This window comes from Dromaius novaehollandiae, unplaced genomic scaffold, assembly GCF_036370855.1.
Source record: "Dromaius novaehollandiae isolate bDroNov1 unplaced genomic scaffold, bDroNov1.hap1 HAP1_SCAFFOLD_37, whole genome shotgun sequence".
Taxonomy (NCBI): domain Eukaryota; kingdom Metazoa; phylum Chordata; class Aves; order Casuariiformes; family Dromaiidae; genus Dromaius; species Dromaius novaehollandiae.
The window spans coordinates 1948339-1972028 of record NW_026991398.1 but is presented as its reverse complement, the minus strand read 5'-3'; the positions used below and the strand labels follow the sequence as shown (position 1 = coordinate 1972028).

At 53.7% G+C, this 23690-nt stretch overlaps 1 protein-coding gene across 1 annotated transcript; it reads left to right on the top strand.

Annotated features, from left to right (window-relative positions):
• Positions 1-16709: 16709 nt before the first annotated feature.
• On the top strand, positions 16710-20973 carry LOC135326210 (olfactory receptor 14A16-like; the record flags this gene model as incomplete). Its single annotated transcript, XM_064504060.1, has 3 exons — positions 16710-16756; positions 20103-20300; positions 20508-20973. Coding segments are annotated over exons 1-3 (711 nt in total), but the record flags the coding sequence as incomplete, so codon positions are not given.
• Between the last annotated feature and the right edge of the window lie 2717 nt (positions 20974-23690).

Genomic DNA, 23690 nt, shown 5'->3' with positions numbered 1-23690 from the left:
GTGGGAGACCACCGAGCACCCAGGCTTGCGCAACTCTGAAATAAATAAATAAATAAATAAATAAATGTCTCTCCTGAGTGTGTAATTATTGGCTCATTGCACACCGGGCAACGAATCCGCTTTTCGGACAACAGCACCACCGACAGAGAAAGCTTGCCGAGGAGTTTTTAAAACGAAAAGCCTGCTTTGGTACCTCAGGGAGGAAGGCTCTGTCCTCTCCCACAATGTCCTACATCCTGCTTCTACAAGAAGAGCAGCCCACAGCAAGAACCAGTTTTGAGGCTCACCAAAGCATCTCAGCCCGTGGCCACGCTTTGTGCTGTTTGATCTCACAGGACTTTGATCCTGGCTTTGAAAAACGCCAAAGCTTAAATCAGCCCTGAAGCTTCCTGCACAGGTGTGCCCAGGGCAGACCTGTCAGTGCAGGGGTGCAGAAGTGACTTCTCTAGTGCCCCAATTTAGATATTTCACAGTCTTTGCCACCATCTGGAGACATTCCTGAAGGATTTATCAACAAGGTCTGGAAAACAAATGGGGGGAAGGGAAGTGACTGTTTTCCAGGATGTGAGGGGAAATCTCTGCTCTCTCCCTGGCTGTGCCATCTCCATGGCAGTGACCTGCTGAGCCCCCAATGACATAAGCTGAGGTCACAGTGGGATGTGCTGCATCACAGGGAGGTCTCCCCCGTGCCACAGGGGTACCCTCACTTCCCTGCAAGGCCTGGTCACTGCTGGGCACCTCTCATGTGCTGCCTGCCACTGCCCTTTGGAGCCACTCCAGGGCAAGGAGAGGGGATGGGAGCCATGCTGGGGCCCCTCACTGACAGGCAGAGGAGCAAGGGCACATCAGAGAGGAGCTTTCTGTAATGAGATGGGAAGAACGTCCTTCCTCCTCATCTGGAGAGGCGAGCCAAGAGCAAGAGGACAAGCAAGATGGAGGACTGATGGACCACCACCATAAGTCCAGACCGCAGTTCCTTGTTCCCAGCGCTCCTGCAGCTCTCCACCAAGGGTAAGGGCTTTGGATGCTCCTTCCTGAGGTGTCGCACAGAGACTGTTAACTGAAAAAAGGGCTGTGGATCCTGGGCCATTTGGGTAGCTGGACAGGGTGGGGGCTGCCAAGAGAGCCTTGTTGTAGAGTCCTGACTGGCTGGGGGGACAATGTGGTAGCCAGGACTCCTGGGTGCTGGGGCTCGGCCCTAAGCCCCCAGGATCCTGTGGGGGTGGGGGCAATCCAGGGCCAGGTTTCCCTGGGAGTGGGTCCCCCTTTGGGATCTGGCTCTGAGAGGAAAGGGGTGCTGCATCCCAGAGGCTGGGGTGGCCTGCAGTTCTGTGCGGCTCTCAAGAGCCTTCTGGAAATGCCCTTGCTGGAAATGGATCCATCACCTTGTAATAAATCCTAGTAGTCTACTTGTTTGGGAGAACCTCTGTTACTTCCCCATGGATCCTCTTCTGCCTGCACTTGGCAGAGCATGTTTTGGGCTCAGAGATGCCATCTTCAGATGGTCACAGCCTCTGTCTTCCCACAAACTGGTGTCAAACCCCTGCAGCCAGAAGAAAGCGTGCTTGGGAGAGCAGTCTGGAAACAGGAATCCATTGCCAGGAATCCAGAATCCATTGCCACCCCGTAAGTCCTGGCTGATCCCAAGCATTCTTCTTTGAGCCATACTGGGCAGTGCCGAGGTGAGTCCAACAGGGCCATCTACCCCAGCCTTCCTGCATACACCACCGGCAGGCCCACAGCTGGTCACCCCATCGCTGTCCCCCACCGCTGCCCTGTGCCCCCATGGGCTCTTCAGCCCTACGGAGTGACCTGCCAGGGCCCAGCCCGGCCCCGCAGAGAGCAGCCCCTGCCTGGCTGTGGCCCAGCCCTGCTGGGTGCAGCGTGAGGGCTGCCGAGCCCCGGGGCTGCCAAGGGCAGGGTGTCCGGGCCCCAGGGGACAGAGGACACTGCCCTGCCCCACCCGGCCCTGCCCTGGGGCAGCAGGACACTGCCCGCAGGCTCCGGCACCCCAGCCATGCCCAGGGCCCCTGCACCGGCACCAGGGCCAGCACCAGCACCGGCCCCGGGGCTGCTCCCCTGCACCCAGCACAGCCCCCGGGCGCAGGGCAGCCAGGAGCCCCGCGGGACCCCTGCGGCAGAGCCCAGACCCTGCGGGGCAGCGGCCAGGCCCCGGGGCCCCGCACTGCCCGGGCACATGGCACCGGGCTGCCCCCAGGCCCTGCCGCACCCCACGCTGCCGCCCATAAGATGGCGCCCCCCGTGGGGGGGAGGAGAGAGGGGAGGGGAGGGGCAGAGCTGGCCGCCAGGGCAGCAGGCTGCAACATTTCCGTGTGTGTGTGTGTGTGTGTGTTCTTGGGCCCTGGGGGTGCCCTGTCTGCTGCCATGTGTGGTGCTGTGCCCTGTGTGTCCCTGCTGCAGTGGCACGTGTTGGCTGGCCACCCTCCGTGAGGCGAGGGGTGGGGGTGCAGGGTGTCACAGTGGTGGGGTGCCCTGTGGTGGGGGTAGGTGGTGGCTCCAGTGTCTTGGTGTTCAGAACGGGAAGAGGTGACTGGAGAGAGCAGTGCTGTGCGTGGGGAGTGCTGCCAGGCTGGGGAGCTGGGGAGCCCTTGGAGGGGAGGAGGTGACTTGGCTCGCAGGGCCCAGGCTGCCCTGGTGGCCAGAGCCAGGGATGCTGGCAGCCTGCTGCCTTCTGTGCGCTGAGGTTCAGGCCTTGAGTTTGTGAAGCTCTTGCCAGGATCTGCAGGCAGGATCCAGACTAAAGGGCAGGGAGTGTTTCTGCTTGCTCTGAGATGTGAACCAAGGCTGCTTTTCCCCTCCTTTCCTCTCATTTGCTTTTCCTCATGAGAACTTTCCTCTGCAGCAGTGTTTGCTGAGGGTGGAGGAGTGGCGGGACATGCTTGTTGCCAGCTGGGTGTTAACATGCTGGCAGCTCTTTGGACAAATGAAGGCCTTGTGGAGCGGTGGTCCTTGGAGAGAGGCAGGTGTGTTCTTGGGAGACGACTGTCAAGGGGCTGATGCCTTTATGTGCCAAATCTTCACACACAAGCAGTCACTTTGAGTAGGCCAGCCACGGCCAGAGTGCCCTGCAAGGCCTGCGCAACCCAAGTCTCTCTTCCTTCCAGTTTCAGCCTCTTTAAGATCCTCCAGCATCCTGCTGTAGTGTGAGCTTTCTGTGCCGCAGCAAGGAAATGAGAGAGCACCCTCCGTGCAGGCATCAGTGTGCTAGGTGTGGTGTGGTTAGGTGCTGTCACTGCTGCACCGTGTGTTTTGGGAGCCCTTGGTGCCACAGCTGCTGCCATGTGTGGTGCTGTGCCCTGTGTGTCCCTGCTGCAGAGGCGCGTGATGGCTGGCTATCCTCTGTGAGGCAAGGGGCAGTGGGTTTGGGGTGCCACAGTGATGTGGTGCCTTGTCTTGGGGACAGGTGGTGGCCCCAGTGTCTTGGTGCTCATCTTGGGAGGAGGTGTGTGGAGAGAGCAGTGCTCTGCTCCCAGAGCCCAGCCTGCCATCGTGGTGTCCTTCTGGGAGACCCGGGGCTGGGAACCATTGGGGACCATGTTACTGCCTTGGAGCATTCTAGTGCGAGCCAGGGATGCTTGCAGTTTGCTGGCTTCTGTCAGCTGAGGTTCAGGCTTGCAGTTTGTGAAGCTCTTGATGCTTCCCCGAGTCTTTGAGATTGTACTGAGTCTTCTGCAGAAAGTCATCTTCTTGCTCCTTAATGGCTTTCTGTTGAATCTGGACCCTCACTGCATCTTCCCTTCCCAGATCTTAATCCATTCTGATCCATCAGAGAGATGGGGAGTTAATCAAAGCAGTCAGAGCCACTTCTCCCCTTTTTGCCTGCCCAGACCCTCGAGGCAGTGCAGATGCCACCTCACAAGAAGTCACGCCTCTCGGGGAGACAGGTGCCTCTTAGGCTCCTGTCCTTGGTCAGCCATGGAGGTGGCAGCTCCAAAGCTGCTAGTCCCTTTGGAGTAGAGTCTTAGGATAGCAGATTCCTTGAGCCTGCAATGGGAGAAACATCTGGAGGTGGGGGTCCAACACCCTGCTCGAGGCAGGTCCCAGGAGCAGAGGTATTTTCAGGCCTTTTCCAGTGCAGTTTTGAATCTCTCCAAGGATGGAGATTGGGGAACCTCTCTGGGTCCCTGTGCCATAGTCTGGCCACCATCATGGAGAAGAAGGGTTGTTCTTAACATCTAAGAAGAATGTCCCATGCTCCTAGTTGTCCCTGTTGCCTCTCATGCTGTTACTATGCACCTTCAAGAAAAGCTGGCTCTGTTTTCACTGCACCTTCCATAGGGTAGCTGTGCAGAGCAGGTAGATCCCCCTTGGCCTTCTGTTCTTGATGCTGAACAAACCCAGCTCTCCCAGCCTCTCCTTATATGCCCTGTACTCTAGCCCCTGACCTTCTTGGTGTCCCTGGGCTGGACTGCCTCCTATGTGTTAGTGCCTTTCTAGAACTGGAGAGCCCAAATGGCACCCAGTATCCAGACGTGGCCTCACCTGTGCCAAAAAGCCAGGTAGAATGTCTCCGGTGGCCCTGCTGGTTACGTTCTCACAAATACAGCTCAGCATAGAGGGGAGACATTTGCCCGTGGCTGTTGTGAGAATGCAAGGCCAGCAGAACTGACACTAACCCTCCGATTCTTTCTTCCTAGGTTGCTGCAGTCATGTAGGCTCCCAGTGCAGTCCTAGAGTCCCCGAGGATGGAGGCAGGGTGCCTTCACCGTGACACCAACACGTCCCAACGTGTTGCCAACACCATGAGCCCTCTGTGGAACCAGCTGCAAGTGAATGAGGTGAGGTTGCATACGGATGTGAAGGCTGCCGTAAATGCATCTGGCTTTCTCGGGTGCCTTGGGGTGCGGGTTCACCTCCTGGTACCTCTGCTCTCCTGCAAATTCCTCCTCCCGCAAATGCTGTTAGTGCCAGTCCGCACAGCAAATGCTGTAGTGCCCCCTCCTTTTCCTAGATGGTTGTGGTGCTGCGTAGGATGAATCAAAGACCCTTCTAATAAATGCCAGTGTCACTTGTGTGCCTTTGTTTGCGTGTCCCAAAGCCTGCCTAACTTGAGCTGAGGAAGTCTTACAGCTCTTGGGCTTCTGGCTCTGTGAGAGGTGAAGATGTACCCAGGGCCAGGCTGCCCGTGGCACCCAGCCATTGGTGTGCCACAAACCCAGCTCCAGAGCCCGTGTTCCTGCTGCAGAGCCCATTCCCACAGGACTGCAGGTGTTTCCCCAGACCTCCAGTCTGGGGCTGTCTCCTTGCTGGTGCCACGTTTTCAGAGCCTCTGCACCCTTTCTCCCTTCACAGAAGCTCCTTGTCCAGCTAACGAAAGGAAAGGGGCAGAGGTTACTTTAGGCTCAGGAGACCTACAGGACTCCCAAGTTGTGTCTGTAACTTTATTACAAAAAACAAATGCCCTAACCCTTGTCCCTAGCTGGAGGTTCATGATGTGGTGGGGTTGTGGGGGTGGAAAGCAGCAGCCTGCTGTGCCCACAGGGAGCAGCATCCTTCCTTCTGAAACCAGCAGCATTGCCCAAGGAGCCAGCTCTGGTCCTGGTCTTGTGCTGAGTGTTTGCACACAGCTTGTGAGCCCAGAGTGCCTTGGCCACCTCCTGGTGTCACCACAAGAGCTTCCCTCTGTGTGTGGGTTGAGGAGCCAAGGCAGCGAGCAGAGCAGTGCCTGGGGAGTGTGCAAGTGGCGAGGGTCAAGCATCCGTCTCTTCTTGCTGGCACTTGGTTGTATCTAGCGGAAGGGCCAGCTCTGTGGGGCAGAGACAGTGTGTTTACAGACTAGCTGGCACAGCCGAGGTCTGGTGTGAGGTCGATGCCTGGTGCAGGGCTGAGTTGATGTGACAGTGTCAGAAACCCTTTCCAGTGCAGCTGCTCCCTGGGCTGGTCTCTTTACCGAGGCCCTATAAATGGAAGTGGTGTCCTGCTGTCATTTAATACGTGCTGCAGAACAAGTTGCTCACAGCTAAGACTTGATGGTAAAGGAAATGCAAGTGCAATTGTTCCCTTTTGGGATTTGGTCCCAGGGTGACAGAGTGGAGATGTCACATGACCTGGAGAGAGTCTTGCCAGGAGATGACAGCTGTTTGCAGAGGAGTGTCATGAAAGGAGTGATGACAGTGACATCAAGGGACATGAGGGTGATCCAGGTGATCTCCTCTGTGAAGGGCATCAGAGAAGCCTGCCTCAGCACGTGTGGTTTTGTGAAATACAGGCTGGCCCAGAGATGTGTCTCATGCCTGAAGAACCAGTGGAGGTTCCCAGCTGCCCCTGTGACAGATCCTTTGGCAGAGCACCTTGCTGTAGAGGAAAGGCTGTACCCAGCAGGCTCTTGGTTGGTGCAGGTTCTTGGGATGTCACCTCCGTGCATTCTCCTGATCAGCAGGAAACCTTTCAATAGCTTCAGTGTGGCCTTGGAGGTCCCTTCTGCCTGAGTACCTGATAGGTCAGCAGCAGGCCCATGGGGAGGGGATGTGCTTGTGAGGTCCCTTTATCCTCAGGAGCTGCTGGGCAAGCTGCAGGCACCTGGCTTGGGTGCTGCCTGTGAGGTGACTTGAGCCTCAGCACCTCCTAGGCCAGGGGAGGCACCTAAGTGCTGTTGGTGCAGGTTGTGACGTGCTTCTGCCTCACTCCTTGATAGGCCAGCAGCAGGCACATGGCTTCGAGGCTGAGTGTGAGGTCAGTGGTGCCTCAGTATGAGATAAGCCAGCAGCGGGCACAGGGCTGCCATTTGCGCTTGTGAGGTCATTGGTGACTCAGTACCTGATAGGGCAGCTGCAGGCACATGGCTTGAAGGCTTAATGTGAGGCCCCTTTTCAATCCCTACCTGGTAGGGCAGTGTCAGGTACATTACTGCTGGTTGTCTTGGTGAGGACACTGAGAACCTGAGAGACCAGCAGCATGCACGTGGCTTTGGTGATGCTGGTGAGGTCACTTTCTGCCTCAGCCCCTCATAGGTGAGCATCAGGCCCATAGCTTGGATGCAGATGGTGAGGTCCCTTGGCCTCAGTACTTCATGGGCCAGCACAGGCATATTGGTGCAGTTTGTACTTGTGAGGCCACTTCTGCCTCAGTCCCTGATGGGCCAGCAGTGGTCACGTGTCTTTGATGCAGATTGTGAGGTCACTTGCACCTGCGGCCCTGACAGGCCAGTGGCAGGCCAATGGCTGCTGTTTGTGCTTGTGAGGTCACTTCTGCCTCAGGCCCTCATAGGCCAGGCACACTGAGCTTGAGAGAAATTGCTTGTCAAGTGTAGGAGTTTATTAGAGATAAATGGTTCTACACATATAACAAACATTGGGCAACACCAAACAATCTACAACTGTAAGTATTAACAAACCTCAAAGTATATCCAAGCCCTACTGTTAAGCCACGGATGCACGATATAATGACCATTCTTGCTTTTTCCTTGTCCTTATGGGGCCACCCCTACGGTAACAGTTTTCCCCAGGTTATTCTCACCACACTTCAGCTGTGCCAGGATGATTCATGTTCTCCTTGGCAGTTGGCCTCAGGGTCATCCCCACTGATGGGTGGGTTGTCAGGTCCGCAGGCCAGCTGATGGTGAGTCCGAGTCCACACAGAGGTGTGTGGCTCACTCTGTTATGCTTCCTGGGCTTGGTTCATCATCCAGTCAAACAATGCCAGACCACGGTTACACAACAGCTGTACAGCCCCAGTCAATACCAACAGGCAGATCAAGAGACAACCCAGTGCTCAGTCGACAACAGTATGCATATTCAACAGACAACCGTATTCAGTCGATAACAGTACGCACATCAACAGGTCCTTCAGTGGAGAATTCCACGGTACCTAGATGCCTGTGGTGTGAGTCTGTGGTGTCACTTCCCCTTTGCTGACCAGGTTTGTTCAATGATCATGGGGTCGTTGGAGGGTGTGCCACTAGGCTACAGCAACCGCACAGTGTGGTGACTCTGGCCGTGGTGCCCCCAGGGTTCCTTAAGTCTTGGGGAGCCCCCCAGAGCAAACCCCTCTTCTGTGGGCTGTCCCATCCTGAGTGCCACACTTGCCTGTGTGGCACCTATCAAATGGCTGCAACGGCTCCAGCAGGAGATGGATGTCCAGAGGAATTCCCTGTCCCAAGGCTTTGGAGGAATGGACGTGAAGGGACACAGACTTTGTGTGTTTTGGGGCCCTTGTGAGTCCCCTAGCTGCTGCCACATCTAGTCCTGGCCCCTGTGTGTCTCTGATGCAGAGGTGTGTGTTGGCTGGCAACCCTCTATGAGGTGAGGGGCAGGTGGTGCGGTGTGTCACAGTGGTGGGGTGCCCTGTGGTGGGGACAGATGACGGCCCCTGTGTCTTGGTGCTGCTCTGCCTGGGAGGAGGTGCCTGGAGAGAGCAGTGGTGTGCGTGGGGAGTGCTGCCAGGCTGGGGAGCTGGGGAGCCCTTGGAGGGGAGGAGGTGACTTGGCTCGCAGGGCCCAGGCTGCCCTGGTGGCCAGAGCCAGGGATGCTGGCAGCCTGCTGCCTTCTGTGCACTGAGGTTCAGGCCTTGAGTTTCCAAAGCTCCTGCCACAATCTCCAGCCAGGTATCACCCATACACTGTGAAATACATATAAATATGCAGCTTAGAGTATTTGGAGTATAAGAGGTCATCTTTCAGAAAGGGTTCCTTGTTGGAGATTCTTGAAGTTAACACTTCTGAGATTTGTCCAACCACAGGTGTTTTTTTTAGGCTAGAGGCAGGGCAGTTGCCTCCCTTTCCTATTAGGAAAGGCTAAGGGGGGGATACAGCCCGTATACCTAATTGGTGCAGGCACTCTTTTCTTCTAATGTGCCAGGACCCTAGAACTCTTTGCTTATAATGCAGTAGTATCCCCCAATTAGCCCTTACTTAACCATCCGATTAACCCCCCTCCAACCCAGTGAACTATAGACAGGATCCTCAGCTCTTCCTACTGAAGGCCTTGCTTCTTCAGGTCTCTCTGCTGCTCCCTGCACCCTGTGCACTGCCCTGGGCTCTGACATGGGAAATCCAGGGGCTGACATCCAGCAGGAGGCCTCAGAGAGAAGGTTAGATCACGTGGGACTTTTTTCACCCACACAGTTTACAAGGAAATGGTCTTGCCACAGTGGAGCACTCAGATGTGCTCTTTCAAGTGGCAGTGCCACAGTCATTAGCTTTTAAAATGGCCAAAATAAGGAAAACTTCCAAAGACAAAGTATTTCTTCAGAAAATAATTGGCCTTTCAAACCACTTCTCCCAGATGTGCAGTGACTACAGTGAGTCGTGATGCTCAAGCACTTGCCTGCAAGTCAGCAGGAAATACTTCAGGGGTCAGAGCTGAGAACCAGCTTGCAAAGCTGAAGTTGTTTTGTGCAGATAACTTGCAGGGCCCCTCAGAATTATGTTCCTCACCTTCCCATGTGCTCCTCTCTGCTCTAGGGGAGTCATTTCTGAGCTGGCAGATCAGCTGTCCAACTCAGCTGAGCACGTTTTGCAGTGTGTCACTGAGCTGGTTGAGGCCTGCAGGTTCTGAAGCTCCTGCCTGATGAGCTCAGGCACAGCCTGGGTCTTAGCTCACTCGGGGACTCTTCTTTGCAAGTGAACCCCCTGTGAGATGAAATCCCAAGTGTGGATCTGAGGCTAATTTGGACAAAGGTGCCCTCTTGGCAGTGAGGTGTGGATAAAAGCAAGTGAGGGTCAGTTCCTTCTGGAGTGGTCCAGGCCTGTCCCAGCAGGCCTTGCACAGTTCATCTCACCCACCCATCATCAAACTGTACATTGGAGCTTGCAAGATGGTTCCTTTTTGATAGCACAGTATAAAATACCCCTCTGGCTGGTAATAATACATCACACACTACTTTGGGAAGGTTGAGCTGCCAAAGGAAGCCTCCAGATAATGTCCATGGTGTCTCTGGGCCACGGGGGCAGCACACTGAGCTTGGAGGAGATCTAGGCGAGGAGCTGTGCGCTGCTCGGTGGCAGGTCCGCTGCAGGGGGCTAGTCCTGAGCAGGGTGGCCGTGAGCCGTGCCTGCCTGCCTGCCGGCCACGGGCTGGTGGGGTGGCTGCAGCAGAAGTGCCCTTATAGTCAGCATCCAGATGGGTCCCTGTCACCTGCATCTCCCCCTCCCCTCCCCAGGGCTGCCATTGCTGCTGGGTGGGCTCTCTGAGGTGCTGGGTGACATCACAATGCCTGCTGGCCAGCACATCTGCTGAGGGCCAATCAGGCAGCTGCAGTGGAAGTGACCTCACAATCAACACTGCAGTCATGTCCCCTTTGCCTGCCTCTCCCCATCCTCCTGCCCGTATATCATCCCTGATGGGATGAGAGGTGGTGTGATTCTCTTCTTGTCCTCAAAATGGCTCCTACCAGAACACAGCCCACAAGGTTCCTGTACAAGAGGTGACCTCACCATCAACACTGCAGACGTGTCACTTCTATCTTGTTCTCCCCTGTCCCTCTTCTGAGTCATGCTCGTTTCTGGGCCCCACATTTAACATCCCAGCCGTGTCCCCTTTCCTGGCACCTCCCTCTCCCCTATCCCTGTGGATTTACACACACAGGGTGGGACAGCTCACATGGCAGGATGAAACTGGGCTCCTGGGGAAGGCAGGCTGGGGTGGCGAGGAGGTGCAGGTGTGCTCTGTGCAAAGGGGTGGCTGGAGTGCACAGGGCTTTGCCTTGGAGCAGGTGATGAGCCAGTGGAGACCTTGTAGGAAGGAGAAGAGGACACAGCAGTCTGGGTGACATTCTGGTAGGTGTTTCAGCTAATTCAGGATCTGCTTGGCAGGATCCCCCAGGAGACTTCCCTGGAGGGCAGAGGGGCCGTGAGGCCTCTGTAAGGAGAGACTAGGCAGAGGAAGAGAGGCAGAGGAAGGGAGAGGAGACATGTCAATTTGAATACAGTAGTTTCTCAGAACAAAATTTCTCCATTCAGAGTGTTGCCAGGAAGTGTATCATGAAGAATAACATATACATATATATGCAAATGTAAACTCACATAGAGTAATTTCTATAGTACATGTATATGGTGTTACCAATCAAAAATAAAGAAAATATTTATTAGAATTGATAATGAATGTTTGAATTTCTGAAAACAAAGATTTGTTTCAGTTCTTGCATAGAGCTGTTTTTTGAATACATTTAAGGCTATGACGAGAACTTTACATTCAGACCCTTATAGACACATACAGAGGCCACTGCTGCCTGCGATGTCCTGTGTAGCTGTGTTCCCACGTGGTGCTGGGAAATGTGAGCCAGGAACTATGGGAACCTTTCTGGAGCATTGGCTGGTCACCAGAAGCATCTCCAGATCTCTCAGTAGGACAAATAATTTCTTTCCATTGACTAGAAAGGGAAGTCCAGACAACTGGGTTAGCCAGAGACATCTGCCCTGAAGGGGTCTGGCACTGGGTGAGATAATTCCCATCCCTGCTGTCACCTGAAATGGTGTCACACTTCACTGACCATGCAGGGAATGAAAAGGGAGTGTGGCTAGATGTTTACGGATTCCTTTAAGATATCACTCTAACACAGGTACATTGAGATTGGTGCAAATTAGGCGATCGATAAATAGAGCATTTTATTGAAGCTGATCAGCCTGCCTTCCTCTATCAGCTGTGAGAGTGGGACATCTCATGGTGTGACTTGCTGTGTGCAAAGAGCGAGGAGCAGCAAGAAGGATCCTGGGCAGGGAGTGGTTTGAAGGACACTGGACTCATGCAAGATATAACAACAGTATTTTTAATAGTGTAGGTCTTATTATAAAAGAAATCTTTTGAAACTATCAATACAAATGAAGCAAGAAAGAAACTGGATAAATTATATCAAGCAAAAATATGTTTTGATACACTTATCAGCTTTTGAAACTTCTTTATGTTCTTGCTTTCTTTTTCTTATTATCTTTGTGTTCTTATTTTCTTCTTTTTCTTATTCTCTTTTTTTCTTTGGTTCTTTTTTGATAGGCTGGTCTTTTGGGGAGAATCTTTTTTTTTTTTTTTTGAAAGGGAAAGTGATGTTTCAGAGCTGGGCTGGGATGCAGTCACAGGGTCATGGACATGTGGTGCCACTGCAGGTGCCCTGGTCCCCTCTGCCCAGCCTCCCTCTGCAGCTCCCAGGGGCTCTGGTCTCCCACATGTCAGCTGCAAGAGCTTCCAGTCCCAGGCAGGTGCCTCAGAGACACCGGGGCCTCTCCAAGTGCCACTGGGTGCTTGTGGTTGGACACCTGAGCTCTGCCTGGAAGGGTGAGAACTGTTTTCAACATTTCAAAAATATGAGGACACTTTCATCAGCTCAAATGATTGACTAATTTTAATGTCAATGTTTTCCTGTGATGAAATAGTGGAAATTCTCAGGAAAGGTCTTAATCTGGGGAGAAGAAATACTGATCTGCCCTTGACCTTGTGTTTCCACTGCTCTGTCTATTAGGTTGTGGATAAAATATCAGTGATCTCTGACATATTTCCACATGTCCTGATTATATTTGTCATTTCTAAAAGCATCTTCACATCAGACTCTCTGGACATATGCGCGTTCCATAATTTCCCAGTTTTCCTCCTCCCCTTGCTCTTTATCCTTTCAGATACCCCTCAGCTCTCCAGTTGCTGCTCTGAGCTTCTGGGAGTCTGAAGCTTGCCTCATCTTTCAGCAGCCTCATCGTCTCTTTAGCCAGCTCCTTTGTTCTGTTTCTTGTCTATCCTTTCCTATCTATCTGTCGAAAACATTTCAAGGAAGGTTATGTCTTGTGGGCAGTGGACCTCACTAGAGGCAGCTTGGACTTAACATACACTTGTGGACAGTCTCTTTTATTAAATTGTTTCAATTTTTTTTGATTGCAATTAAAAGAAATCCTTCTGTGCCTGTTTGCAGCTAGTTCTCTAAGGAAAGCAGGTGGGAATTGGTGCACATGAGCTGTAACCTTCAGCTACAGACTTGAGAGGAAAAAGGTTAGATTTTAACCAGAGTGCTCTAAGTCCCCAGTGGCTGATGAGGGAACTGGCAGGGCTGGGGAGCTGGGGAGGAAGGTTGTCCATACATGTGTCCTATCAAACACACTGCTTGTCCTATATGTCCAGACTTCATTAGGAGACCCAGTGGGTCAGTGTGAATTGCAGAATGTGGGTATCGCTTGTTCTGAAAACTGAAGAATAAAGAAAGCTTCAGAAGCAGACATCTTTTGTTTTCAGGTGCTCATTGAAATCTGCCTAATTTCAATACTCTCCTGAAAGCTTCCCAATTAGCCACACAAGACTTGAAGAACTGAGGAAAATTATGGAATCAGGCATGGCTCCTTAGGGGTTTTTGCATTTTAATGACCCCTCGGGTGTATCTGGTGCTGAGCCCATGAACTGCAGATGCTGAGAAGAGACTGAAGAAACCGCTCAAGAAGTTGAAGTCGGAAGCAAATTCCAAGTTTCTTGGAGTGTCAACAGGTCCTACTGAGGACCATTATCAAGAAAGTCTCCCCAAGGGCTGATTAGAGCAGAAAGTTGGAGGCCCTGATTGCAGGTAGGCAAAGGCAATGTACAGGTGGTGCTGATGCCAAGTCAGACTTGATGTGTGTTATCAGGCAGAGCAGCCAGGCACTGACAGGCACTGACAGCCATCCCCTGCGTAGGGTGATCCTTTCCATCCTGCATTTCTCAGGGCTCTTCCTGGGGACAGTGCATGGGTGGGGGTACAATGTCCTGTGGGAGCAGGACAATGATACAGCACCTCCTGGGCTCCCAAAGGACAAGGAGGCAGCCAGGCCACAGTGCTTTAAGGAATGGCATCTTCTCATGGGCCTCAGTGGCAGAGACACCAGCTATAGCCAAGAGGACAAAGACCTGGCTGTGTTGGGAGGTTTCAGCCTTGGTAGTACCCCAGGCCATCTCCACCACAGGCTGTCCTATGCTTTCCCACACCTGTGCCTGTTTCCCTGCAGCCTGTACACACCCAACCTGCTTCCCCACCTTGCTCTCACCCTGGGATCTCCTGACCTCTCCTGATGTCTTCCTGTCCTCACTTGCTTTTCCTTGAAACACAAAGCCAGGGGCTGACCACAGACTCCCTCTGGCTGTCCTGTTGCACCACAGCACTTCCCTACAAGTGACATTCTTTTTACTCGAAGTCCCGTCTGAACCTATCAAGCTGCAGTTTGTGACTGTTTCCCTTTCTCTTGCTGTTTCCCACTACCAAGAAAAGCTCCATCATCTCTGAAACCACCCTTCAAGCAGTCACAGGCTCCTACTCTACTGCCCTTTGCCTCCACTTCAGCAAACTAAAGAAGCCCAGGTCCCTCAACCTCTCCTCATGGATGTGATTATTCCCACCTAGGCGCAGGACTTCATGCACTTTCCTGCATGAACGTCTCTTCTTTCAACTTATGCCCATTTTGTTTTTGTCTCTTGTCCTCCCACTGTGCACCTTGGTGAAGAGCCTGGCTCCATCTTCTAGCCTCGTAGTCATTGGAAGACTGCTATGAAAACTCTCCAGAGCCATCTCTTCTGCAAGTTGAAGAAGCCCCATTTCCTCACAGAGCAAGTGCTCCAGCTCCCTGACTATTGTGAGGCCCTCGGCTGAACTCGCTCCCAGTTACCAACCTCTTTCTTTTCCTGGGAACCCAGCACTGGATGCAGTGTTCTGTTTGTGGGCAAATGAATACCAACTAGAAGGTGATCATCATTTCCCTTGACCTCCTGGCTATGCTCCTGGTCAGACAGCCCACGATGCTTCTGGCCTTCTTTGCTGCCAGGCAACACTGCTGGCTCATGTTTTGCCTCTGTCCACCAGGATCCTCAGGTCCTTTTCCACAGAGCTGCTCCCCAGGCACTCAGGCCCCAGCCTGTAACACTGTGGGGTGTTGGTTTCTCCCAGGTGCAAGACCTGACATTATTCCTTGCTGAATTTCAGGAGGTTCCTGACAGCCCATTCCTCCTGCCTGTCTAGCTCCCTCTGAGTGGCAGCCCTCAAGCATATGACTGCCCCTCCTCCCCCTCCAGTTTGAGATCATCCACACGTATGATGAGTGTTACCTCCTGCATGTAGCTAGTACAGATGATAAACAGGACAAGTTCCTGGGGAGATCAGTGGTGCTGCACTGCTCCCTGTCCTCCAAGAAGAGTGCTACCCATTCATCACTGCCCTCTGACCATCCAAGCAGAGTCTCCCTCATGTGCTCAGAAATGTGACCGAGGAGGATTCATTCCATGGCTCACTCCTCACCGAAGTGAGGCTGAACTGCCTGCACCTCCCCAGGTTGCCCTTGTGGCCTTTTTGGAAGATGGATGCTACATTTGCCTTTCTGCAGTCATTGGGACTTTGCCCCATCTCCACAACCTTTCAAAGATGGTAGCGAGTGGCCTTGCAGTGACAGCAGTCATCTCTCACAGCATCCTCACATGCAGCCCATCCAACCCCACTGACTGGTGTAGTTTGAGTTCTCACAAGGAATCCCTCACTAACTTCATCCACCTCTGGAGTCCTGACTCAAGGCAGAACAGCCTGGGAGACTTTGCTGGTGGAAAGAGAAGCTAACAAGGGTTTGAGTTCCTCAGACCTCTCTGCATCTGCTGCTACAAGAATCCCTGTCCCATCTAGCAGTGAGGCCACATTTTCCTTTTTATTCTTTGATTCTTACTGGAGCAGTAGCAGCTCATCTTCATGCCCTTGACGTCCCCCTGAAAGTGTCAATGGTAGAGGAGCTTTTTCTTCCCTAACACCAAGCCTATGATGCTGGACAATATTTCTAAATTCCTCCTTGGCCTCTCCCTTCTTCCCCCTGCTGTATGCTGCCCTATTACCCTGGAGTTAAGGTGTGAGGTCCCTGTTTAGTCAAGTTGGTCCCCGAGGTGTCTGCTCGTTTTAGTGAGTATTGGGATGGCCCATCCTTGTGCTTGGCAGGTCTGTCCTTAAAGACCTGTTGACTCTCTGGAGCTCCTGGGCCCTTCAGAGCTGCCTCCCATGGCATCCCCCAGAAATCCCCTGAAGAGGCCAGGAAGTCTGCTCCTCTGAAGTCCAGGGTCTGTACTCTGCTACTGTCCTTCCTCACTCCCTCCAGGATTTGGGACTCCACATTTTCATGGTCACCGTAGCAAAAGCTGACACTATCCCATCCCTGATCAGTTCCTCCTTATTTGCAATTTCCATATCCAGGAGAACATCATCCTTTTCTGGCTCGTTCATCTCCATCTGCCTGCGCCTGTGCCCCAGGCTGCATGCACTTGTATATATTTGGGCTGCAGAGCCTCAGCTGTGGCACCGAGTGCAGACCGGTCATGATGAAACATGTTACCAAGGGCCAAGGACACCACGTGTGCTATAGCCCCACTTCGGAGCAGAGATATGCTTGCATAGATAGCAGGCGTCCATGTAGTGGTGAAAGGAGGTTGCTAAGAAAGCAAACCCAGCAGTGCCCAAGGCCAGGGAGAAACAGAGCTGGGCTGTGCTGAAATGGCAGGAAGGGGCTGGCTGCCTGAGCTGACTCTGCAGCACCATTGGGCCTGTGACAGAGGTGAACCGATCTCCAGGAAGGAGAAGGTGTCACTGAAACATTCCCTGGACCTGGATGTCCTGTGATCCAGCCAACCTGTGGATATCACTAGCACAGTCCCTGTTCATATCATCTGAAGGGGTGAGAAGTTGTTCATGGAGAGAAAAACTAGAAGTGTTTGAGAGTGCAGGGACTACAGTGGAGACCTTGGTGTGATGTGCCTTCTGTCTATGCAACATTGTTGGATGTGCACACGATGGCCTTGCCTAAAGGCAATGGTGGGATTCAGTTGTTTGGGCACAGGTAGGAAACCTGGGAGGCCCTGCGAGTGCTTTCCCAGCAACCATTCCAGAAGGACATGGCTTTCCTGTAGGTCCCATGCTGAGTTTGCTAGAGACCTGTGGTTGTGCTGGACACCCCAGGCATGGGACATGGCCCTGCCTATGGCCTATCTTTGTGTCACTGAATCTACTGTCTGCACTGAATTGCATTAGCTGTTTGCAATGTTGGGATCTGCTTGTGCCTCAGCTTGCTAGTGAGTGGAGCTCTAGTTGCAGTAGGCATCTAGGCTCGTTTCAGATGGCCAAGGCAATTCCCCACCTGGCCCCCACCTCATGCTCCAGAAGGATGCAGGTGTCATAGTTGCACCGTCAGAACAAACAGACTCTGGCACATGCTTTGGACCACCTCTGTCTCTTCAGCTGTCACCAGGTGTTTGTGTGTGCCCAGGTGACTCCCACCCTCCATCTCCAGTGATGACAATGGGAGCTTAGACAAGGAGCTCCTATGCAGACACCTCTGTGGTGCTCACTTCAGTTTTGGCAAAGGGAATCCCATTTCCTGTGTGGTTTTTTTTGGAGCTCACAGGAGGGATCTAAATCCCACTCCAGCCCAGGGGCTTCTAAACCACCCTGAGAAGCCCAGACTGACTCATCTGAATTAACACCTGAACCATGGGTAAATGAACTCCCTTCTTGTCCCAGCTTAGGTTCCTGCCTAGTGAAGGGATAGGAATAGGGGCTTCCAGAGTGGGACATTTCCACCTCTTGCAAATAACCATCCTCTGATGAGACAAATTGCAATGCTGGAATCAGTCTCTCGGCACTGTGTAGAGAGGGACCATCAGTGATTATTTTAGTTTATTGCAGTGAACATTTCCCAGGAGGAGGGAGCACAAGGGACAGAGACATTCATGGCTTCAGCTGGGCCTCTGCTCCTGAGTGGGGCCAGGCTCCTGGGATGGAGGGAGCTCATGGCAACCTGGCAGCACTGCCCAGACACAGCTGTGTGCAGGAGCAGCTCCTCTGCCAAGAGCAGCAGGGCTGCGGGCACTGCCTGCTGCTGCTGACATGAGCTGAGAGAAGGCAGAGAGAAGTGCAAGGCAGTGTGGAGTGGGAAGACAGAGGAGAGCTGCTTGTGGGAGAAATCTTCACAGCCCTTGACACGGTAAGTCTCTGGCTGGAGGGCAATGCTACTGAGGTTCCTGGCAAGGTCTTGAAACCTGTCCAGTCACACGACTGGATTTTAAGGATCACTCTCCCAGTTTCTTCATTGCAGGAGAGGGGGAGATGCTTCAGAGCAGGGATTCCCTGCCACACCGTCACAGGGACAGGGCATCCTGTTATCTTCTCGCAGGGACGCTGCAGGGCTGTGGAGCTGGGGTACGCACACAGCTCTGCAAAAGGCTGTAACTCACAGCAGTGTCCCTGCGCCCCACGGTGCTGTGTGCCTGGAGCAGTGTCTCTGCCACCTGCGAGGGTCAGCACTCAGCCTGTCTGGGGAGCTCCCCACAGCACAGGGGGAGAAGCTCTGGGTGGGAGGAGAGATGCCCAGCAGGGCAGGTCCTGTCAAGAGGGTGCTGTGTGGGTCACGGCTGCTCTCAGCTCCAGCTCACTCTCAGGACATTTCTGGAGGGGACGTTCCAAAAGGAAGGTCAAGGCAGGGGATACATGAAAGGGAAGGAGCTGTCATGAGTCTGTGCTTTCAGTTTTATTCTCTTTGGGTGGGGTGAAATGAGATTGGATCTGACAGTTTTAGACAGGGGACAGAGGCTCCAAAACAGTGACACTGAGAGAGGAGCAGCTCTGGGAGGCACTCAGCAAATGCCTTCCTCCACCCTGAAGCCTACAGACAGAGCCAGCAGCACCTTTCCAGCCTCAGCAAGGTTTGTCTCCCCTGCTCCGGAGCACCTGCAACCACGGAGGTGCCCTGGGCAGTGTCCTGCCCCCGGGAGGTTGCTGCAGGGCAGAGCTGAGCACCCAGCGGGTGGGATGGGGTCTGTGAGCACTGACAGGGGAGAGACGTGGGGACAGAGAAACAGCTCCCTGCAGGGACGGCTCCAGGCAGCAGAGTCATGCTCAAAGTGTGAGAGGAAACCACAAACTCCAGCACCTCCTCTCCTCTGCCAGCCAGCACAGCCCTCTGCTCTCAAGGCTGTGGGGTCCAGGGCAGGGGTTGTTTCCTCGGCAGCTGGACATCCAGAGAGGAGACACTGCTGAGTGCCCCTCTGTGCCTGCCTGTCCCTGCCTCCCTGGGCACAAATGTCATGGTATTGCTCCATGTTTCCCAGCTGCCCATGCTGCCCTTGTCCTTCCCCTTGGACTCTCTGGGCAGGGGGGTTTCTGATGCAGCTCAGACAACACTGACCCTGCAGGTCCTGCCATGCAGACGTGTCCTTGACAGTGAGGTGCCCAAGTGCCCCTCTAGCTGTGGGGCTCTGGGCAGTGTAGTGTGGGGGGCTGGGAATGAGTCAACTCTCTCGTCAGGACACCCCATCCTTAGGACATTCTGCCATTTCCCTGGGGTGTCTGGCTGGGCTGCAGCTGCCCTCCAGAAGGGCCCAGCTCTCCCATTGCAGCTGGGTGTTATCTAGGTGCCCCAGGGAGAAGCCACCTAGATACTGAGGCCATGGACATGCTGCTGGGAGTCTGGATGTGGGCAGCTGGAAGGAGCCTGATGTGTTGCTGGCTGGAAGGGGAGGGCTGAGACCTGCCTCACACACCCTCAGGAAGAGTGCTGATGGGCACTTTGGAAGTGGATTTCTCTGCTCTCTGCGGTGTCGTTTCTTTTTCGGGTAACACGAGTGCACCTGTCCTCCACCTCCGAGGTGGGAGCACAGGGCAGCTGGGAACAAGGCAGGTGGACAGACCAGCTCTCCTGCCTCTGCACTGAAGCCAGAGTGAAAGCTTTTGCCTCTCCAGAATCACAGCTGGTCCCTCTGAGTGCAGCAGCAATTTCTACCTCTAAGAATTCTCCTCCGGTGTAACAGGGTCAGCTTAAAAAAAACCCACAATAAGCCTTAAACTATTCCTGAACACACATTATTTGGAACTGGGAGTGAAGATGCTGAAATTCCTTCAACGTTATGAGTGGATTAAATCTGAGTGGAACTGGGAATATAAATCTTGCTCACTGCTGTTCCCATGTACGCAGTGCCGTAGGTCGGGGCTGACTCCTCTGGAGCCCATGGGCAGAGGCCACTGTCCCTCATGGCAAACCCAGCCAGCACAAACCAGGGCTCAAGCCATGGAGGTCAAGGATGGTGCTGCTGAGATGGGGAAAGGTAATGTGTGTGTGCTTGGGAGGGTTATATGAGAAAGCTTTGGTCAGAGAAGCCAGTCCTAACTTGTCAATGTCTCTTCTTCCTCAGAAAATCCCCCTGTGCCCTAAAGGAGCAAATGTCCAACAGCAGCTCCTTCAATGAGTTCCTCCTCCGGGCATTTGCGGACTCACGGGAGCTGCAGCTCTTGCACTTCTCGCTCTTCCTTGGTGTCTACCTGGCTGCCCTCCTAGGCAATGGTCTCATCATCACAGCCATAGCCTGCGACCACCATCTCCACACCCCCATGTACTTCTTCCTCCTCAACCTCTCCATCCTCGACATGGGCTCCATCTCCACCACTGTCCCTAAATCCATGGCCAATTCCCTGTGGGACACCAGGGCCATTTCCTACTCAGGATGTGCTGCCCAGGTCTTCCTGGTTGTTGTCTTGTTTTCGGCAGAGTATTCTCTCCTCACAGTCATGGCCTATGACCGCTTTGTTGCCATCTGCAGACCCCTGCACTATGGGACCCTCATGGGCAGCAGAGCTTGTGTCAAAATGGCAGCAGCTGCCTGGGGCACTGGTTTTCTCTATGCTCTCCTGCACACTGCTAACACATTTTCAATACCACTCTGCCAAGGCAACACAGTGGACCAGTTCTTCTGTGAAATCCCCCAGATCCTCAAGCTCTCCTGTGCAGACGCCTACCTCAGGGAAGTTGGACTTATTGTGGTTAGTGTTTTTTTAATTTTTGGGTGTTTCGTTTTCATTGTGGTGTCCTACGTGCAGATCTTCACAGTTGTGCTGAGGATCCCCTCTGAGCAGGGCCGGCACAAAGCCTTTTCCATGTGCCTCCCGCACCTGGCCGTGGTCTCCCTGTTTGTCGGCACTCTCACATTTGCCTACCTGAAGCCCCCCTCCATCTCCTCGCCAGCTCTGGAACTGGTGGTGACTGTTCTGTATTCGATGGTGCCTCCAACAGTGAACCCCCTCATCTACAGCATGAGGAACAAGGAGCTCAAGGATGCACTAAGGAAAATGATTCAGCTGGTACAATGTCAGCACCAATAACTATCCCGTATGCATCATCTCATCATTCCCAGGGTATTTTTGTGCAAGGCTATGAATTGTTCATTTCTTTTTGTCTTACTTTTCTATATTATACTCATTTTGGAAGGAAAACAGTTGGGTTCTTCCTGCTTCTCCTCAGTAAACCCTCTCCCAAATCTGGCCCAGAGACCATGTTGAAGCAGGAAGCCAGGCTTCCCCCTTCATCAGCAGAGAAGGGGGAACCTCAGCGCCTGCTAGTCTGAGCTCCCTTGGATGCCCCCAGGGCAATGGGGAGAGTTTCCCTTTGCAGTGTCTCTTTTGGCACTGACACCAAGGGAGCTCAGGGGCACAGAGTCAGGCTCCGGTGAGTACTGGCAGGGGCAGACCATGGCTCCCATGTCCATTAGGAGAGCTCAGCTCCTCTGAGCACAGTCAGGGTGTGATCTCACACCCCTCTCCTGCAAGGGTGGCAGCCGGCTGTCACTGCAGGCTGGTCCCTTTCCTCTACAAAGCTCCAACACTCAAAGCAGAGCAGGAGTGAAGGGGAGGAGAGTCATGCAACAGCTTGTGGGGACAGACCTTCCACTCCTAAGTACCTTCCCCTCTGCCACAGCAGGCATTTCCTTGCTGCAGCCTTTGTGTGGGGGCTGCAGCTTTCCTAGAGATACATCAACACAGCAGCAGGACTTTCTCTTTTCAAGGTTTCTTCTCCTCATTTCCACACTGTCCTGCTGTGCTCTCATGTGTGCATATGGCCCAGGAGTTCTCATAACCTGGTGGTGGTTGGGTTGTGTATCCACATGCATGTGTCCTGTAAGTACAGGCAGGAGCAGGCAATGGGCACCCTTATGCCAGACGTGGCCTCCAGAATAACATTTCTGTAATAAAAGAGCATCTCCCCTGTGACGTGCCTGAAGTCTGGCCTTTCTTCAGAAGAAGGAGTCAAAAATATGCCCAAGGGGTTGCACCACAAAAGGGCCTGTTCTTCTGCTTGTGAACTCCATGGGAGCCAGGAGAAGAGCTCAGAGTCCCTGGCTGATCTGTTAGGGACTGAGGGCTGGATTCAGGGTTCATCTGTGAGTGACCAGTGGAGTTGGGGAATGGTGTCTGAATTGCCTGCCCAGAACTTTCCTACAGGTGACAGCGCTGATGAGAGATGCCCATCCTTCTGGAGGGGAATCTGAACCCCCAGGAGAGCTCAGGGGATCTCCAGGGTCAGCGTGTACCTGGGGGAGGGCAGTTAGTGGAGCCTCACAAAGTGCGGGATGGTCCATGGTGCAGTAACCAGAAGGTAGAGCACTAAATCCAGGTATGCATGGGGAAACGAGGGCTCTGCAATCCCCAGAGAGGCAGTGGGGACCCAGGAGTCCCAGGGAAGGGGCACTGGAGAGTGATTCCTGCACCCTCAGTGAAACACCACAGACTGGAGCTAGTGCCCCCCCAAAGTCATCTGCAATTGCAAATGCCCTGGAGTCACTCTGAGCACCATCCATGAGCACAGACATGCACCAGAAGTATCAGTGATCCCTGTCCAGCTGGGTCTGCTTCCTGCCCTGACCAGCATGGCCAGAGCTGAGCCAGAAGTCACCCTGTGGCCCCACAGCCGCTTGCTCTGCAGAGCAGCACCACCAGCCTGCAGCCCTGTAGGGAGCACAGGGCAGAGGTGCAGGAAGAGCCAGGCCACCATGGAGACACTGACCTGGGGAAAGGCTCTCTGGGGAGCAGGGATGTCCCAGGAGAGGAGCAGGGCAGCATCCAGAGATAGGAAACGAGAAGGAGAAACAGGTTTCTCTGTGCACCAGCTTGGGGCAGGCTGCTCTGTCCCTGGGGCAGCAGGATCTGCCTGAGGGGCTGCAGGGCCAGGGCTCTGGTGCTGTGCTGGGCAGCGGGGTGGGCATGGAGGGGCTGCAGGCAGAGAGGGAGGGGGATCTGCTGGGCACAAGAGCAGGGGAGACAGAGAGTGATCGGTGTCATTGTGGGGCCTCGTCTCCTTGCCAGGGAGCTGCTGCCCTTGTCCTTGGGCTTGGCCTGAGCTACGCTGTGGACATGCCTGTCCTTGGCCCTGCACCTCTCGGTTCCTAACCTGACCCTGTCCCCGTCCTGCTGACCTGACATCCCATCTCTGTCTCGGACCTGCCTCCGACTACAGTCAAGAAAGCCTTGGCAAGGGAAGCTGAGATCCCAAAGAACACTGTAAGTACAAAAGGGGACCCTATGTCCATAGCAGGAACTCCTTCCTGACAGCCAATTTAAAGGCGTGAGGAGAGCTTCAGATTTTGACCCTCTACCCAGGTTACATTGTGTGCAGAGTCTTAGCTGCATGAAGAAGTGAAAGTAGTCACTTGGGGTCTGATTTTGTGATGCCCAGTTATGACAACAGGTCTTTCTGTGTCACAGATTGACTCTTTATGCACCATTTATGACAAGGTTCCTGCTACAAAGAGTATATGGTCAGAGGCAGGAAGAGGAGGGATGCCCCCTACCAGAAGGGGAGTTGGGAGCTAAAGGTGTCAGCAAGGAAGGCAGAGCAGGGACCCACTGATGAGAGGTGCTGTCCCACAGTGCCCAGACAAGAGGAGCAGAGCAAGTCTTGGGATCGTAACCAGGGTCAGGCAGAGTCCAGTGATGGCCAGATGGGACTGCAG